Raw genomic sequence first — 18505 nt, forward strand, 5'->3', positions numbered from 1 at the left:
ACGCTTGCTGTCAAGGAGACGGCGCAGGAGGCGTGGGAAGCGATCAAGACTCGCCGTATCGGTGTGCAGCGCGTGCGTGAGGCGAATGCACAGCAGCTGGCCGAGAATTCGGTGATATCCTCTTCAAGGACGGTGAAACCGTCGACGACTTCTCGATGCGGATCGGCGGCCTCGCCAACAACCTTCGCACCTTAGGTGATAATATCACTGAAGCTAAGGTCGTTCAGAAATTGTTGCAGGTTGTCCCAGAACATCTCCAGCAAATAGCCATCTCGATTGAGACCTTGCTCGACGTCAATGAGCTGTCTCTCGAGGAGGTTACTGGGCGTCTGCGCTCCGTCGAGCAACGCAAGCAGCGCAAGACTGCGGCGGCATCGAGTCGGGTCGATGCCAATGGCCGTCTCCTCTTCACCGAGGAAGAATGGCTGGCGAAATTCCGCAAGGCGGCCTCTCTGCAAGACGCCGCTCACTCCTCCGGCGGCAACGGCGACCGCCGGGGTCGAGGGCGTGGGAAGAAGGACGATGGAGCCCCGAAGGAGGCCCAGCCCAAGCCAGCCAACCCGGGAGGCCGTAACCTGGGAAATTGCAAGAATTGCGGCAAGAGGGGACATTGGGCCAAAGACTGTCGCAGCAAGCCCAAGGCCCAGCAAGCTTACGTAGCCCAGGAGGAGGACGAAGAGCCTGCTCTGCTCCTGGCCAAGGTGCAGCTGGATCCGCCGCGTCCTCGCGTCGCTGCACCGACAAACGTCGTCTCGCCACCGAGCGCGCCGAGGGCGCTGTCGCCGATGGGCGAACTCGCCGTGGTCGAGGCCAAGGTCTTCGCGCAGCTAGACGGCGGTGGCGAACATGATCCGGCGATGTGGATCCTGGATACTGGCGCAACCAACCATATGACCGGGTCCCGCTCCGCTTTCGCCGAGCTCGACACGGCGGTCACCGGCACTGTCAGGTTTGGCGACGGCTCGGTGGTTCGCATCGAGGGCCGCGGCACCATCCTGTTCTCCTGCAGGTTCGGGGAACACCGCGGCATCGCCGGGGTCTACTACATCCCGCGGCTCACGGCGAACATCGTCAGCCTTGGACAGCTGGATCGTTCCGGCAGCAAGGTACTGATTCATCACGGCGTCCTGCGCGTGTGGGATCCTCGAGGGCACCTACTCGTCCGTGTCCGACGCTCCGACGACTGCCTCTACACCATCAAGCTGGACATCGACCGTCCGGTCTGCCTCGCGGCAAGGAGCGCCGAGCCGGCGTGGCGGTGGCACGCCAGGTACGACCACCTCAACTTTCCTACTCTCCGCAAGCTCGCGCAACAGGAAATGGTTCGTGGGCTGCCGCTGCTGCAACAAGTCACTCAAGTCTGCGATGGCTGTTTGCTCAGGAAGCAGCGGCGAGCGGCGTTCCCGACGCAGTCCAAGTACCGCGCTGACGAACACCTGGAGCTCGTCCACGGCGATCTCTGTGGGCCGATCGAACCTGCAACGCCGGCTGGTAATCGGTATTTTTTGTTGCTTGTCGATGACATGAGCCGCTATATGTGGCTAACCTTGATCAGGAGCAAGGATGAGTCCGCGAACGCCATCAAGCACTTTCAGGCCCGTGCAGAGGTGGAGTCCGGGCGCAAACTCCGTGCACTGCGCACGGATCGTGGCGGCGAATTCACCTCAATCGAATTTGGGGAATACTGCGCCAATCTCGGAGTTGGTCGGCAGTTGACGGCGCCCTACTCCCCGCAGCAGAACGGAGTAGTGGAGCGTCGAAACCAAACCATCATCGCCACTGCCCGCAGCATGATGAAGGCGAAGGGTGTTCCTGGGCGGTTCTGGGGAGAGGCCATGTCCACAGCGGTCTTTCTCTTGAATCGTTCGCCGACGAAAAGCTTGGACAACCAGACGCCCTATGAAGCATGGTATGGCCAACGGCCCGCTGTGCATTTCCTGCGCACTTTCGGGTGCGTGGGGCACGTCAAGATCACCAAGCCTGGGCTGAAGAAACTCGATGACCGGAGTGCGCCAATGGTGCTCCTCGGCTACGAGCAAGGCTCGAAGGCCTACCGGCTCTATGATCCAGTCAGCGAGCGCGTCCATGTGTCCAGGGACGTGGTGTTTGATGAAGACGCCGCCTGGGACTGGGGACCAGTGACACCTGATGGTGCTCCCTAGCTCAAGCCGTTCACCGTTGAACAGGTGGTGACGACCACCATCGGGACGGCACCTGCTTCGTCGCCGACTCCGCCCTCGCCACCATCGCCGGCTCCGTCGGCCCCCACGACGCCGGCACCTCCGTCACCTCCGTCGCCGGAGGCGGTTGAGTTTGTCACGCCGCCTACCCAGGATTCCATCCTGGACGTCGACGCAGATGACGACGTCGTGCCTCGCTACCGCCTGGTGGATAACCTGCTGGGGAATGCCTCACCGCCCGGACACGCTCCGCGGGTGCTGGAACAGCTCGAGCTCCATGTTGTGAGCGCCAACGAACCTGCTTCACTGGCTGAGGCTGAGGCGGATCCAAACTGGCGTGGCGCCATGCAAGATGAGCTTAACGCGATCGTCGACAACGACACTTGGTCGCTCACTGACCTACCCCATGGCCACCGTGCAATTGGGCTAAAATGGGTCTACAAGCTGAAACGTGACGAACAGGGGGCGATCGTGCGCTACAAGGCGCGCCTCGTCGCTAAGGGGTACGTCCAGCGACAGGGGGTGGACTTCGACGAGGTCTTCGCACCTGTCGCCCGGCTGGAATCGGTGCGCCTCCTTCTCGTCGTCGCCGTGCACCAAGGGTGGCAAGTCCACCACATGGACGTCAAGTCGGCATTCCTCAACGGCGAGCTGCTCGAGGAAGTTTATGTCTCGCAGCCGCCGGGTTTCGTCGACGACAACCACAAGAACAAGGTGTATCGCCTGCACAAAGCTCTTTACGGCTTGCGCCAGGCGCCTCGCGCGTGGAATGCCAAATTTGATAGCTCCTTGCTGTCACTCGGCTTTCACCGCAGCAGCTCCGAGCATGGTGTGTACACACGCACCAGGGGAGGAAGACGACTGACGGTGGGCGTCTACGTCGATGACCTCATCATCACCGGCGATCATGACGACGAGATCCGCAGCTTCAAGGGAGAGATGATGAAGCTCTTCAAGATGAGTGATTTGGGGGCACTCAGATACTACCTCGGCATCGAGGTTACCCAGGACAGTGATGGGATCACGCTGGGGCAAGCCGCATATGCCAGCAAGATTCTTGAGAAGGCAGGACTCAAGGACTGCAATCCCTGTCAGACTCCCATGGAGGTACGTTTGAAATTGAGAAAGGGTTCAGATTTTCCACTTGTGGATGCTACACTGTATCGCAGCTTGGTTGGGAGTCTGCGCTATCTCGTCAACACGCGACCCGACCTGGCATTCTCTGTTGGGTATGTCAGTCGCTTCATGGAGTCACCCAGGGAAGACCATCTTGCTGTCGTTCGACGCATACTGCGCTATGTGGTAGGCACTCGCTGCTGGGGAATTTGATTTGGCCCAGGTGCACGGTGCGCTTTGCCAATGCTGGTTGGTTACTCTGAGAGTGATCTGGCTGGCGATCCAGATGAGCGAAAGAGCACGTCCGGCCAGATTTTCTTCATCAATGGCGGGCCTGTCACTTGGCAGTCCTCCAAGCAGAAGGTGGTGGCATTGTCCTCCTGTGAGGCCGAGTACATCGCCGCAGCCGCCGCAACATGTCAAGGAGTATGGCTCGCGCGGCTGTTAGCGGAGGTGCTGGGCGACGAGATCGCCACACCGCTGCTGAAGGTGGACAACCAGTCCACAATATCATTGATAAAAAATCCAGTGCATCATGACCGGAGTAAGCATATCGATGTCAAATATCATTATATCCGGGAGTGTGCAGAAAAGAAACTGATCGAAATGATGTTCGTGGGAACTGCGGAGCAGCTCGGTGATATATTCACCAAATCTCTGGGCAGAACCAGGTTTCAGGAGCTTCGTTCAAAGATCGGTGTCTGTTCTCTTGACAAGAGCAGTCAGACTTAAGGGGGTGATTTGTTAGTAATAAGTCTAGCTGCTCAGAGTAGTTAGTTTCCCTCTGTTTTTACGTTGAGTCTTGCACATGATCTGTTCATCCTGTTTGTGTGCATAGTGGGCTTGACGCACGCTGCGTTCGTGCGGAGTCCGTGGTGTCGTGCGTGGTGTGCTCCATTTCGTGGGATGACGCGAAGTGGCAAGGAGTGTGGCACGCACAATTAGGAGGCCACTATGGCCACGTTTAACTTTCTTGTAATTTGCTATTTAAGGTTAAGCTCTAATCCAGAAAAGCTGCCAGTTAATGCAGCGCCAAAATACTCTGTGTTGCTCTGTTTCTGTTTTGCCAGACAAGCTACAGTTTTTCGTTTTGCCGCTAACAATTTTGACTTGTCGACGAGACGCGACGCGATCCGATCGGCTGGCAATGGCGGTAGACATGATGCAGTATCTCACTGCCACATACCGTCTCTACCACATGCTGCAGCAAACTATATCCCGAACGAGAAGATTTGAATTTTGAGCAAAATTTCGCCGAATTTTAGCACTTTTTTTTTGCTAAAATTCGAACGAATTCGGAAATTTTTTTACCAGAGGCACTTTGGAGTTAGGAGTCAGGATTGAGACTGCACAAGATCCCAATTGCACTTGTGGTTTCAAATTTTAATCACGGCTAAATGCACAATTCCATCAACGAGAAATCTGAAGACTAGGCTATTCAGATTGTAGCGAAAATAAACCTTACCAAATTTTGACAAGTTAACAATGTTATCAAAATTTTGGTAGGATTTCTTATGTATTTATCAAAGTTTGGCAACAAACTAAATGCAACACTTCTTTTTGGTAATTTTAAAAAAAATAGTTCGGTTGAAAATGACATCAATCCGAACAGCCCCTGTGTAAACGCTGTAGTGTAGTGTAGTGTACCAGTGCAGTGCTAGAGCTTCCAGTAGAGGCGAGCACGGTGGAGGAGGCCGGCGACAAGGGCCCAGAACAAGATCTGCGCGAAGAGGACGTAGAGGAGGATGCCCACACGGGTGGAATGCCACACCTTCACGAACACATGCTTCCTCACCCAGTAAACCTGCAATATCATCATCATCATCAGCAGCAGCAGCAGCAGGATGAGCTTTATCTGAAGAAATCCCAAAACCAACAAAGTTCAGTTGTGCTAGAGCTTAATTCTACCAGTGTGTTGTTGGTGCCCTCGTAGTACCACCCGTTCAAGAACCCTTCGAAGATGCCTGCCGCCGCCATCACGTACACCAGCATCGCGTTCATGCCGGTCCATTTCAGGGGTGCGAATGGGTAGTGCAGATTCAGGATGTCAACCTACAATATGTAGGTAAGTTTAGAGTGTAGTTATTCAGCTGGTCAGTGAGCTGGAACTGAACATTGCACAAGACTGAAGCTCGATTCACTGAAGTATCATGCCATTTGCTGAATCTTTGCCAGTGAGCTCGAGGGCAAGGACTTGATTGTGTGGTTTTAGTAGTTCTAGGAGCTTGAACAGTCGATCGATTAATTGTACATGTATGGTAGCATACGATTTGAATCTTTGGTTTTTCTTTCCGAAATTTTTTGCACACCACTTTAAGGATTCTTGAGGATTTTTACCAGGAAGTAGAACATGCAGAACACGATTCCAGCCGCACCGGCAGTAACACAGATATAACTGAAGGTGTACAGTTGCTTGTTCAAAGGAATTGCTGCAAGAAAAATGAGAGAATACCATGATGAAACAAGAGGAGGTAAGAGAAATCATAGTTACTATACTTTATATGCTATACCATGTGAAAAGTGCAGAGTAAGCCCAAGAATGAGGAGAGTTATGCCCATGATAGACCACTGCTTTAGTCTGTCCGTGTGGCTCTGTGGTTTCAGGAAAAATAAACTGTCATAATTGTGTTCTAGCCTACACCCTTTACAACATAAAAGGTCTGAAACATGAAACAGAAATAACCTTCATATGAACAAGCACATGCCCATAATGCACCCCGATGATCGTACTCAACACCGCGGACAGTGAGCTACAAAATCAACGAATGAACAATGTAAACTGGGAACTGAAACATCACAAATTCTTATGAGATTAGTTATGGTGGAAGTATGAATAATACCTTAGTAACCCTTCAGGTTCAAATGGTGCATAACACCACGCCGGGGAATCAGTTTTAAAAGGTCCCTCATGTGGGGAATCATCAGTACAGTCCTGCATGAACCAGTACAGAAGTTGATAAACATGTGAAGATAAACTTTCAGAATAGCACTAGTTTTTTTTTTTTTTTCAGAATCAAAACACACACCTTGTGCCTCCTCCATGCTGGCCTGTGGTACATATGATTGATACCAAGAACTTTACGGTCAATATAACCTACAGCATTGCAAGGAGGACTTAATTTTCCCCGTGTACCACATGTCACCTAAGACATTAGGAAACATCAAGTATGAGCTACAATTTTCACAAAAGAATGTAATGTTGGAGTGCGACAAATACATACTACCATTTCAGCTTTATGATTTATAGTAGCTTACTAGTGTATCAAGCTTACTTTAGTAGAACAATTAAACAAATATGCCAAAATTGAGTACTCTCATACCGTCAAGATTTTGCCGAAGTTTGGATTTTTAACATCTGACACTCTGAAATCCCAGTCAGGAACATAAATCCCATATACAAGGGACAGGTAGATCACAAGGATGCAACATGCAACAATCCTGGTAAGTACACAGAACCCTCAATTAGTTGTCTAGAACTGAAATCTTTCACAAATCATGGGTTACATGATCATAAAGCTCGCATACCACTGGGAGAAGTACATCCTGAAAATCGAGAAGCCCGAACTTGACTGGTCCTGAACCTTTGCATTCTTCGTTACGATCTCTAGAACTGCAACCACCAAGTATGCAAGAGCAATCCTTTGGAGAATACCACACCATCTCACGTGCTTCATGTCAACTCCATAAGACAAATCATCAGGGGCATGGGAGTAACCGCCTGAATTTCATAAACAACTACCAATGTGTTAAGACTTCGTCTATGTGGATAGGATGAGGAATTCATGGTTCTGAAAGGCATATTACGCAGAATGACCTTGCAACAGAATTCCCCAAAAAAGCAGCTTCAGTGTCCTGAGCACTACTCTCCTCACAGCTCGACCGCGGTCTGGAATCCTCTGCATGTTTGCTTCAGGTAAAAGGTTGAGGCCAAGAAACATCAAAACTCAGCTACTAGTAATTTTAAAAAAGAAAATCATAAAAGTTCAGAAGAGAAGCATCGGATATGATTATTTTCTTCTATTTATGTTCTTCAATGTTAGTTCAAATTTGACAATCGGTAATGCAACATAGTTTCAGTTTGTATAAATAATAAAATAAGTCCCAAACTGAAATGAGATGCAGAGTTGCAGACTACTCAAATGGAAGACAAGAGAGCGGAGGACCTTGAGGGAGAGGGGAATAGCCATGCCAACGATGAAGAGGAAGAAGGGCATGACGAAGTCGGCGAGGTTGCATCCGTTCCACGGCGCGTGGCCTATCACCGGCCACTCGCCGCCGGCGCCGTCCACCAGTATCATCAGCTGCACCCCCAGACGAGCACAACCACATCAAAACAACAAGATGATGAGCAGCAACCGACCAAAAATGTTAGTAGTATTACTTACAGCGACGGTGAGGCCACGGAAGACGTCGAGCGACGCGACCCGCCTGCTGGTCCGGCGAGGCGGAGGCGCCTTCTCGTCGACGTCGACGCCGTCGTCGTCACCTTCTTTCCCCGAGCGGTCGCCGCGGCGGCGGTCGGGATCCTCCTCCGCCACCGCGCCGTGCCGCCGCGCGACGCCCTGGCCACCGCCGTCCATCCCCAGCGAACAATCTCACACAGAAGCAGCAGCGGCCGCAGGCAAAAAGCTGCTCGTGTCGTGCCGCGCGTGGATAAGAAGAAGAGGAGATCGGGGAGAGATATTCCGACGGATTGCTGGAACTGGAAGCGATCAGCAATCAATCAATCAATAGCTCTAATACAATGACGTTCACGAAAAACAATCAATAATAGCTCGTCGCCCTCGTCGGCTAGCTGGCTGGCTACTTGCTCCTCGCTTCGCTTGTCTCTCTCCTCCTCTCCAACGAAGCCCGCGCCGAGGCTAACATGATTGAATCGCTGGAGGGTGACAGGTGGGGCACACCTGGCGGTGTCACGAGCGTGGCGAACATAATGCTCGCCTTTTTTTTTTTTTATTTTTGGCGGTTGTGTGGATCACGCCGAGTGTTATAGTGTCGTCGTTTTCCGGAGATTCACGTTTTGTAGCCATTCCGCTGAACTCAGCACAGTCAAATTGTTGGAGTACTGTACTAACAGTATTTTTTTTTTTGGGAATTGCTAAAAATCTTGCGACCAGTTTTTCTGAAAGAAATCTGTCAATTTTTTCAGATTTGTTCCAATTTTCGTTGTAGATGTGATTGGAGAAATAGCCCCTAACCTTCCTTACCACCAAGCTAGTATTGTTTCTATGTTTCAAACTCAGTTACATACTACTTACAGAGTGTAATTATAGTGTAAGTGGAATGTAACTAGGATGTAGCTACACTAACATATTTTTGGCTTAAAATATGTCAACAGTGCCATACATAGTCCCATACTGTTTTTTTTCCATGTTATACTCACATTGTGACCTACCCCGTCCTTCAAATACTTCTTTTTTTTCCTTCATTTGTCTAGAAAGAGTCTGTAATCTTTTAAGGCAATCAATATATTATGTAATGAATTTTGAAAATGTGGGAGACAAGTACATAAGAATTTGAAAACGTAAAGAACATTTTAGTTTTTTTTTCTCTGGTATTCACCTAATTACTCTCACGAATTACATACAATGTAATTATAGGAGTATAATATTAAATATTTTAAGAAATAAAACTTAACACATAGGAGTATTAGCTTAAACACAAGCGGTTCAAGCTAAAAATAAAACTGTCAAGAAAATGTATCCGATGATAAATCCGAAGAAAGGGGGCCATCGCACATAGAATTTGATTTTGAGACCACGTTGAGGAATAGCCCAATCAAAACGATACAACTTGAGTTATTCCAAAGTCTAAACATAAACAATTCCTAAATGAAAAATACTACTAGTATTCAAACAACCATGCGAGATAGCATGCTTTAATAATAAACAAAGACATAAAAAAACAAATCGCCCCCCTCACGGTAAGCAACTCAAACGAAGCTAAACTAAACTAAACCAAAGCAGTTGAATGCCTCGGCGTGCGTGCCGAACCATCCATCAAATCAAATCGAAAGCTACAACCATCAGCGAGATGATCTTGGCGACGGATGGCTACTGCGACTGCGACTGCGAGACGATCTTGGCGACGGATTGCGCCGAGATGGGCGGCAAGCTGAGCGCGCAGAGGCTCTCCCACGACGCGGCCGCGGCCGCGGCGGCGCCCTCCTCCTCCTCCCTCGCCGCGGCGGCCTCCTTGGAGAAGGCGGCGTGCATCGAGTTCACCATCCCGCGCGCCGCCTCCCTCGCCTCCGGCAGCCGGTCGCTCAGCAGCTCCGCCGCCACCTGCAGCATCGCCGACATCCCGAACTCCTTCATCGTCGCGACGTCCATCCTCGACGCGCACTGCGACATGGCGACGGCGGCCTTGGCCCTCACCCTGAGGTTGGCGTGGTGGACGTACGCCTTGAGCTTCCTGAGGAGCGGAAGGGGAGGCATCGACGCCGCCATCGCCCGCATCGCCTTCTCCGCCTCCTCCGCCACGAACCGCTTGTCCTGCGACGCCTTCAGCAGCAGCTGAAGCAGCTGCGGTGATTTTTGCAACCGCAAATTGTTGTCAGCTCAGTGAACTGAAGATTGTAGATTGTTCAGCCATTGTAAGAACGTACCAGCTTGTCGAAGGCGTCGTCGGAGGCGGAGGAGAGGAGGTTGCCGAAGGAGTCGAACACGTCGGTGCACGCCATGATGGAGGTCTTGCACACCGCGCTGCGCGGGCTCTTCATCGTCTTCACGATCGCCAGCATCACCTTGCCACTGCTCGATTAGCCACAAAACCAAATCAAATCAAATTGAAAATCCCACCAACACTTCTCCTGCTCAAAATCAAGAGCAGTGAATTGTGGATGAACTGGAGCGCGTACAGGATGGGGTTGAGGAGGGAGGGGTGGTGGATCGCGAGGCGGCGCGCGTCGTTGAGCGCGTCGCACGCCCGGATCCAGTCCTTGGAGTCAAGCTCCGCCACCAACCCCGCCGCCTTGGCCTTGGGGTGGGGCACCGGCTGGAGATCCTCGGAGCGGACGTACTCCACCGCCTGCTCCGTTGTGGCCTTGGGCGCCGAGTTCTCGTCGTTCTTCTTCCTCTTCCCCTCGGGTGAGGCCGCCGGGACGACGGCGGCGGCGGCGGCGGACAGCTTGGGCAACTTCTTGGGCCGCTCCGCCGACGCCATCGGCAGCGTGTTGTCGAGCGCGCGGAGTGCCATGGATGATGGATTTGCTTGCTGCTTCCTGATCGATCTGAGAAGGGTGAAGAAATTGGAGATAGAAAATTTGGGGTAGTAGTTGATGCGTTTGGTGAGTTGGGCGGTTTGGAATTTTAAACGAGGAGATTGGGAGTGTAACGGCTATAAAATGTTCGAAATCGCAAGTGAACGTTGGGAGAGGAGGCCGTGATGCTGCGTGGCTTTGTACCGTTGCCATAAAGTATCCAGAGATTTTTATTTTTTCACTCTTCTTTTAATTACAATGGCATAAAGAGAAGAAGCCGTATATTAGGTAAAAATTTCAATGTAGACAAATAAATTTGCCAGAGGAAGCACGAAATGCACGTTTGATCTGTCGTGAACATCAGATTTTTCTCAGGGATTGGAACATTTTTCACGTGAAATTCTTTCTTATGAAATCCCAGAGATCATCTTAGACTTGCGGCCCTATCGTTTCGCTTATTCGTAGAATAAGCAAACAACATATTTGCAAACAGAAAATAATTTATGAATAAAACTTTTATATACGTGTTCTTAACAATCTAAAAGCAAAGGGTGAAAAATAAACTTTGATAAAAAAACCCCCCAAAATCAACTCCAAATTTAAAGTTAAAATTTTAAATTTTAGCTGATAAGAATAAGCGAAAAGATGAGGCTCTTGATTTAGAATGTAACCATGTTTACATGATAATATAAACCATGCGTATTATATGATTCTTGAGAAGCGAAATGCATATGCCATTCAAGTTGCCCCTAGGAGAAAGAAGGTGTGTCCACTTCGTTTGTTCCAAAACTGTATGCAGCAAAGAAACAAGAAGCTGTCCTAATTCGTGTCGGCGTGTCATCTTCAGTAAACTTATGTACAAAGGAGGGCGCGGCCACATTCATGAGTAAGGCCGCTCACTATAGTACAGTATTGTTGGCCTGAGATCCCCAAAACATGTTCATTGCGCCCTGCCGTTGCAATTCCCGGTAGCCTTCCTCCTCCATGAACCTGCCATTCTTGAGCAGGCCACGGGCGGCAAACCCCATGAGCTCAGAAGGGTCCGTGTGCTGTCTGAAGAAGAGCGGAACACCGAAATTGGAGCAGATCTCGGCACTTGGAGCTGCAGGAACGCATTGTTCCGTGTGTAGCTCATGCTTGGCTTGCTCAGGTTCCAGGTGTAGTTCAGGCTTGGCATGTTCAGATTCCAGGTGTAGTACAGGCTTGGCTTTCTTCAACGGCTCTTGCACGTCTGAAGGTTCTGGTGACAGCATTGAACTCTCCATGCCAAATGCTTCCCAATCAACCTGCTGCCACAGTCGGGTACCATAGTTGACAGTATCACGGGCATGATGATGTTGGAGTTCAGATTTCTGCTCTGCTGCTAATCTATCGACTTCGGCTTTCAGTTCCTGCAGTCTCTGCCCAATCCTTTCTGTTGCTTTGTCATACAAAATGCCTCTAGAGATGTGTTGGGTTTCATCGCTGTTGTCAATGATAAGGTCGTTGAAGTTGATTGGATCACCAACAACCACAATCACCTAAAAGAAACAAAATAAATGGCTTCAACGTTAGTACCTTGCTATTCACACAAGCATAGCAATAAAACTTGCATCAGTTAATATGTACAAAAGTACACACCCTTTTGCCTGCTCTTGGAATACGTTTTCCGACAGGCATTATATCCTGCATTCCTGTATGGACAAAGGGTATTACAACTGGAAGGCTGTCAGCGTCCATTACCAATCTGGCAAGACAAAAGGGAGACTTAGGCTGGGTGCTTGAGAATCAACAAAAATAAAAATTATATAAACCGAAGACTTTGCAAAATGGTATATTTATATGTAAAATGCAGGTTTTATTGCAGAAACAGAAGACAGCTAATAACAGGTTGTTCAGTACAAATGATCTTCTAACCTTCCAACACCTCTCTTGGCAGGAGCGACGGTTTTCCCTCCATCCTTTGAACGACTTCCTTCTGGGAAAATATGAACCCATCCACCATTGTTCAACTTTGAAAGTGCCATGTCCATTCCCTGAACAAATAAAATAATGGTAGTGATTAGTGAAGAGCAAGCCTGATAATGCACTAAAGGGGCATATAGGCATGCAATACATTATACATCTGGGTTCAAAGGGGAAAATCATTTTTTATATATGAAGCATACTCCTCCTGAAAAGTACACCCCAAAACACTAGATAGCTTGGAATACTGATCCAAAAAATGGTTTAGTATGCCCATGTGGCTTCAATGCAGTGCCAGCAATATTACTCACAAGTATAGCACTATAGCTACTGAAAAGAATGTAGTCTTCAAATTGCTCGTCATTTATAGGAAAGTTGAGTAGTTTAAAGCAAATTTCATAGAGTAGCTTCCAACTGTCCACTTTAGAGCGACACCCTTACAGGACAGCTTAACAGCCAATTTTTTAAACACCATTTTTGGTCACTAATCATCAATAAATGTATTCATCAACACAAACAAGCATGACACTCTGCTGCAGAAATATTTAAAGAAACAATTTTACACCATTAAGCAGCAATCAAACATAATAATCTCAATGAAGATACCTTTTGGTAGATGCCATCGCCACGAGAAACAGGTAGCACTTTAACAGACCTGAAGAATGTAGACAAAATTGGATTTGTAAAGCAACGATCACTCGCACATAATGTCCATCTCAGCTTTTGAGCTTCCAACATGACTGATGGTGGGAGAATTGACGCAATTACAAAGGGATCATCCATAGCTGCCACATGATTGCTGACCTGAAATACATACACGAGATAGAAACAGAAAAGTGGTCAGGACAATGTATACACGAGAGCTGGAACATGTGTTATACTAAGAAGATATCAACTAGAGTTTTTAGGTGAATGATTTGAAATCACTTGATACCACAATCCATTGAGAAAAGTAGGCAACTGATAATCTTCTAAAAGAAGATAATACAGTCATTCCACTTAGCAAGCTCATAATAGTATGCCATATTGTCATGAAACAGAGTATGCGTTGTGACTATAATATCACATACCGTTAGGAGAGGCTTGCCTTTAGGTCTCTCCTGTAATGCCTGCTGAAGTTTCTCTGCACCATAAATCTGCAAGAATTCCTTGTTTAGACAAGTGAAACAGTATAGATTCAAGTATGAGAAGTGCTCTCCAGCACAATACCTGAACAGAGTTGAGGCCATGCATAAAAATATGACAAGCATTGCCAATAAGAGGAACAGCCAATGCTTGAAGCGACCGAAAAATAACAGAATCTTCAATTCCATCAACCTCCTTGCCCACTATAGACAGAAACAAAATAATTCAGAAAAAAAAGAAGGAAAAATCTACTCAAATATTTTTTTTAGACCAAAGTATATTCATATGATCCATCATCAGCAAAATAAACCACGAGTCATAAGGCTAAAATCAGGTTATTCCGCAGGTTCTTCCGCCAGAGGGGTATTAATCATAATCAACCAACATCAAAGAGGACAAGATACTATGAAGTTACAAACATCAGATCACAAGAAATGAGTGTTTACTGATTAGCTATGGACGATTGAAGTATCGAACCATTATATAGCATTAGGCGCATACCATTCGAGCCATTAATACACATCATTAGGGCACATCAAGAGGCGAATCAGATCGATCAAAATAAGAAAAGAGGATTGCACCTTTCTTTCTGTAGAACCTCAAAGCACTCGATGATGGCTTCGCCGCGGCCGCCACCTGGGACGTCCCCGGAGACGAGGAGATCTGATCCGTACTCTTCTCCCTCTGCCACAGGCTCCGCACGCGTTCCGTCCACTGCCGGACCGCCTCGGAGGCGACGCGCCCGTCCCCGCGCCGCCACAGCCACCGCCGGTCCACGGGCGCCACGCCGACGCGGAACCTGCTGCGGATCTGCGCCCCGACCACCCTGGCCCGGTCCCCCCACGGTACCCCGCCGCCGCCCGCCATTGGGGCCATTTGGGGATTAGGGTTTCGCGCTGAAGCGTATCTGCTTCTAGGGTTTTAGCCTTTCGATTCGGGCTTCTAGAAGGATCGAGGAGGAGAAATTGCTTCGAGCATTGACCTAAAATCAAATCGAAGCGCAAGTAATCTCTGGTCTTGGGGGAGAAGAAAAGCGATCGCGACGGGGTGGGGCCATGTGGGGCCCAGGTGCAGTGGAAGAGGGCCTCCGGAAAAATATCAGGATTTGAGGGTGGGGCCCCTCCGAATTGCTGGGGTTCGGGCCCACTGGCAGTGAGATGGTGGTTGGGGTGGATAAGGACTTCACTTGCTTGCATATGATATGCGTCAATTGCTTAGTAGGATGATGGTGGCTTCTCGCCTAGAAACATCCAAATGCCCTATCAAACAATCAAATTTTGCATCGAAAGCTTCTAAATTTTGCGATGAAATGCTTCAAAATTTGGGGAGGAAAATTGCAGTAGAAGGCTGGAATGAGAATTGAACAACACAGTTAATAATATTTTTTTCTATAATGGATGCATGTCCAAGAGGCTTACACATATGGATACCTTTCCTGTTTACTAACAGTAGATCAGTGAAAAAAAAATCTAAGTTACAAAAATGTAGCCCATCCATGCTATACTAAGGAGCCAAAATTTGGATCAAGATACATTTATGGGTAATTTAAAGCTCAGTTCCGGAGTGATATTGTCCAAATCAGATCAGAATCTGAAGTGATCCTAACTGTTTCCTCTTCCACGATGTTAGATGTGCTTATCAGTCCACCGTAGCTCATGCTAGTATTATCTGAAGACAAAGTGCAGAATGACTATCAGTTCAGATGCTGTTGCCATACATGATACAACAAAGAACTGTAAAGTTTGATGCTTATACCTAAATTCCACCGGAGCCCTGTGGTGGTAGTGCTAGCCGATGGTGAACCCATTGGAATCAATCCACAATGAGGACCCTCGATTGATCGCTCGATATGGATCTCGTGGCTGTGCGTCTTTGGGAGCAGAAAGATTGAGCAGTCATCAGACAGGAGGACAATCCTGATGTTTGAGAAGCGATATAACACGTTGATGTTCCCCATCTCATGATCGAACCTTCCTCCAAGTGCACCAAGAACAAGAATATACAGCTGCAGATAAAGAATACAGTAAAATTTGTAAGGCTAATGTTGTGTGGTCGGTGGTTCTGAAATTCTTGTTATGATTAACAATTGAGCTCAGTACATTAGACTCTTCAGAGCCAGGTGGATTTCTGGTGATAAATGATACACATTTATGCAGGTCAGTGGTGTCCTGATCATGTGATTCATCAACTATTTCGGCACCCTGCAACAGAAGAACAGCGTGTTATTAGATGGCAAAGAACAATGTCAAGCTCATCAGAATTAGGAGGTTACATATTAATTCTTGAAGCAGATTGCATCAGCTGTGTATAGCAAACAAAGAAAAAAAAAACTTGAACTAAATACGGATCTCCCATTATTGAACTTACTATCGTTCCTCTCGAAAGTGGTTATAACATATACAGCAGTCAACAGGTCAAAACAAAATGCACATATTTTAGTTAAGCAGATGAGCTTCTTGTGGACAATCAACAACATATCCAGAAAGACAAATAGAGACGTACATATAGCAGTACTCTGAGCATGCAATTTCAATAAAAAAAAAGATAATACAGTATCAGGCCATGCAATACACATTTTGTTTTCTTAGATACAGATTACCTAAACAGCAATGCTAAAATATAAATAAAGCATGCTGTTTATACCTTCCTGATTTTTAAGGACATTGATATGTTTAAAACCTAGTCACTGTAAATCATTTCAGTATGCTGATTTCACAAAGGAAATTGAAAATAATTCTTCACATATTACTGTAATTAGTAAAGTCATCTAAATTAGAAGACTTAAACTGTGAGCCTGTGACATCCAAAATTCCAAATATATATTACATACAAAAATACTGCATCCAGCAACATCAATTTATTTCTGCACATTACAGTGAAAATTGCCTGGACAGTTGCTGCATACAGTATTGCTGGTTTAACATCCAGCCTTAGCAGCTAGTTTCAACTTGAAGTGATTTTTAAAATAGTTACCAGATTGGAATAATATTCCTTCACTTCTGGCCTTATTGAGTCCATATCCCCTTTGATCACATCTGGCTTGTACCTGCAGGAAGATGAGCACAAATTAATAAATATATGAACACCCAACAAAGAAGCTGTCTTTAAACCCAACCAACAATTTAAAGAAAACAGTCTCTTGCCAACTACCAGGTATGGCAAATCAACTAGCCATGCTCCTCTGTTGGATGCATAAATGTCTCCCAAACCTTTGGCAACCAAAGATAGGAAAAAAAAGTTCATAGTGAAGAAGACACAAGTTGAAGCTGCTTTAGACCTGTAGTTCATCCCAGATTTTGAGTAATTTTGTGTGGCTTCAGATAGCCTTTGGCGCAATATCGCGTACATTCAGGTCTGTGAGGGCAACTTCGGCTAATTTAAGAATGTTATTCTAAGCTCACCGAAAACAAAACTAGCAATCATGCAGATAAGAACAAAACTTTTAACAGAGTTCATCAAATGAAAGAGCACTTCGTTAGCTAAAGCACTAAACCATAACCCAACAGGAAATTAACATCTATAAGGTGTTGCATACTAAATTACTCAACTTGAACATATCAGGGGAACTTCAGCATTTGCTTAAACATATAATAACGGAAACATGTAAAGCATGGGAGATAAACATATCGAGAAATAACACTTAACTAGTGGTATCTGGTTCAGCTAGACAGTACTCGCTTCCATGACAACATTTACAGTTTCACTCCTCTGCATAATGAAATACTAACGAAAACAAGATTCACTCGCCTCCCACGCATTCCATCATGACCGCCAAGCCTGACTCAAAACGCGCGAGGAGAGGACACATGCAAACAAAGAACAGTAGGGGGGGGGGGGGGGGGGGGGGGATAAATAAAGCTGGAAACTATCGGTCACCTCATGCGGACCTGGTCCGGGTCCTCGGCGGGCAGCAGCTCCGGCATTCCATCGAACACCCGGTTGGCACCCCCGTCGGCGCACACCCGCAGCCGCGCTGCTCTCGCCACCCACCACGACACACCACAAACCACGTCATCATCAGTCAGCCAGCCCACACCAAACCTAAAAAAGCGAACGAAGGGCATCATCGAGGCAAAGAAGAAGAAGGATACCGCGGTCCCAGAGGAGGGGGGCGAAGCGGGGCAGGCGCTGGTTGAGGACGACGACGGCGTAGGCCGCGGAAGCATCATCCGCGGGCGGCGGGTGCGGCGAGGAGGTGGCGGGGAGGCGGAGGAAGGAGGAGGAGTGGGTCATCGTCGGCAGCGGCATGGCGGCCCGCCGCCGCGGAGGACGGAGAGGCGATTCGATTGGATTTGATTGGATTCGATTCGGGGGAGGGGTGGTGGTGTTCGGGAACGGGAAGCCGCGGTCGCTTTTTGGGCGCGCGTCGAAGCCTCCAAGAGGCGCGGCGCCGCGGCGGTGTATTTGCTGCGGTGGTGGTTGGGGAAGGATCGAGGGTGTAGTGTAGGCGAGGCTGCGTCGGTAACGACGGTAAGCGCCGGCGCTGGTAGTGCGGCGGACTGCGGTGCACGGCGAGGCAAGATGTAGAACAGTCAAAGCGATAAATAGCCTACTCTCTTCATGCTAAAACGTACTCCCTCTACTTGCACTATTTAATCACTCATCTTATTCAAAAAATTTATGCAAATATAAAAAATAAAAGTTATACTTAAAATACTTTGATAATAAAGTAAGTCACAAATAAAATAAATAATAATTCCAAAAAAAATTATAAGACGAATAGTCAAACAGTGTAAGCAAAATATCAAAATCCCTTATATTAGGAGACGGGCGGAGTACTCTACTAAGGCCCTATTTAGTTCGCAAAAAGTAAAGTTTTGGATGTCATATCTGATGTTTGACTGGATGTTGGAAGGGTTTTCAGACACGAATGAAAAAACTAATTTCATAACTCGCCTGAAAACTGCGAGACGAATTTATTAAGCCTAATTAATCCGTC

The 18505-nt window shown here is 47.8% G+C and overlaps 3 protein-coding genes across 3 annotated transcripts; all 3 read right to left on the reverse strand.

Moving 5' to 3' along the window:
• Positions 1-4649: 4649 nt before the first annotated feature.
• LOC4326815 (uncharacterized) lies at positions 4650-10579 on the reverse strand. Its single transcript, XM_015765771.3, has 15 exons — positions 10156-10579; positions 9904-10048; positions 9354-9820; positions 7682-7892; positions 7460-7597; positions 7111-7192; positions 6822-7014; positions 6617-6734; positions 6323-6439; positions 6137-6228; positions 5980-6046; positions 5807-5888; positions 5634-5725; positions 5205-5348; positions 4650-5100 (listed from the first exon to the last, which is right to left on the reverse strand). Exons 1-15 carry the CDS (start codon positions 10491-10493, stop codon positions 4954-4956), a joined length of 2433 nt encoding a protein of 810 aa, XP_015621257.2. The 5' UTR covers positions 10494-10579; the 3' UTR covers positions 4650-4953.
• A 552-nt stretch (positions 10580-11131) lies between these two features.
• LOC4326817 (tafazzin) lies at positions 11132-14461 on the reverse strand. The gene is made up of 7 exons (XM_015766288.3): positions 14148-14461; positions 13651-13769; positions 13512-13577; positions 13048-13245; positions 12394-12512; positions 12118-12223; positions 11132-12017 (listed from the first exon to the last, which is right to left on the reverse strand). The coding sequence occupies exons 1-7, from the start codon at positions 14440-14442 to the stop codon at positions 11397-11399; spliced, it is 1524 nt and encodes a 507-aa protein (XP_015621774.1). The 5' UTR covers positions 14443-14461; the 3' UTR covers positions 11132-11396.
• Positions 14462-14920: 459 nt separating this feature from the next.
• On the reverse strand, positions 14921-18128 carry LOC4326818 (thiamine pyrophosphokinase 1-like). The gene is made up of 6 exons (NM_001408973.1): positions 17658-18128; positions 17443-17539; positions 16540-16612; positions 15666-15767; positions 15322-15571; positions 14921-15234 (listed from the first exon to the last, which is right to left on the reverse strand). Exons 1-6 carry the CDS (start codon positions 17812-17814, stop codon positions 15119-15121), a joined length of 795 nt encoding a protein of 264 aa, NP_001395902.1. The 5' UTR covers positions 17815-18128; the 3' UTR covers positions 14921-15118.
• Between the last annotated feature and the right edge of the window lie 377 nt (positions 18129-18505).

The sequence above is a fragment of the Oryza sativa genome, chromosome 1 (genome assembly GCF_034140825.1).
Source record: "Oryza sativa Japonica Group chromosome 1, ASM3414082v1".
Lineage (NCBI taxonomy): Eukaryota > Viridiplantae > Streptophyta > Magnoliopsida > Poales > Poaceae > Oryza > Oryza sativa.

Bases quoted from the DNA above. Each gene is read 5' to 3' on its own strand.
- LOC4326817 (XM_015766288.3), bottom strand. From the start codon at position 14,442: ATGGCCCCAATGGCGGGCGGCGGCGGGGTACCGTGGGGGGACCGGGCC. The intron at 12,513-13,047 runs GTATCTTCATTG...TTATTTGTTCAG, and splicing joins GCGATGGCATCTACCAAAAG to GGAATGGACATGGCACTTTC. The intron at 12,224-12,393 runs GTTAGAAGATCA...TTGTCTTGCCAG, and splicing joins GCCAAGAGAGGTGTTGGAAG to ATTGGTAATGGACGCTGACA.
- LOC4326815 (XM_015765771.3), bottom strand. From the start codon at position 10,493: ATGGCACTCCGCGCGCTCGACAACACGCTGCCGATGGCGTCGGCGGAG. The intron at 7,598-7,681 runs GTAAGTAATACT...CTGGGGGTGCAG, and splicing joins TCCGTGGCCTCACCGTCGCT to CTGATGATACTGGTGGACGG. The intron at 6,229-6,322 runs GTGTGTGTTTTG...TGGTTCATGCAG, and splicing joins CAGCATGGAGGAGGCACAAG to GACTGTACTGATGATTCCCC.
- LOC4326818 (NM_001408973.1), bottom strand. From the start codon at position 17,814: ATGCCGCTGCCGACGATGACCCACTCCTCCTCCTTCCTCCGCCTCCCC. The intron at 15,768-16,539 runs GTAACTATTTTA...CTTCTGTTGCAG, and splicing joins AGGAATATTATTCCAATCTG to GGTGCCGAAATAGTTGATGA. The intron at 15,572-15,665 runs GTACTGAGCTCA...CTTTATCTGCAG, and splicing joins CTGGCTCTGAAGAGTCTAAT to CTGTATATTCTTGTTCTTGG.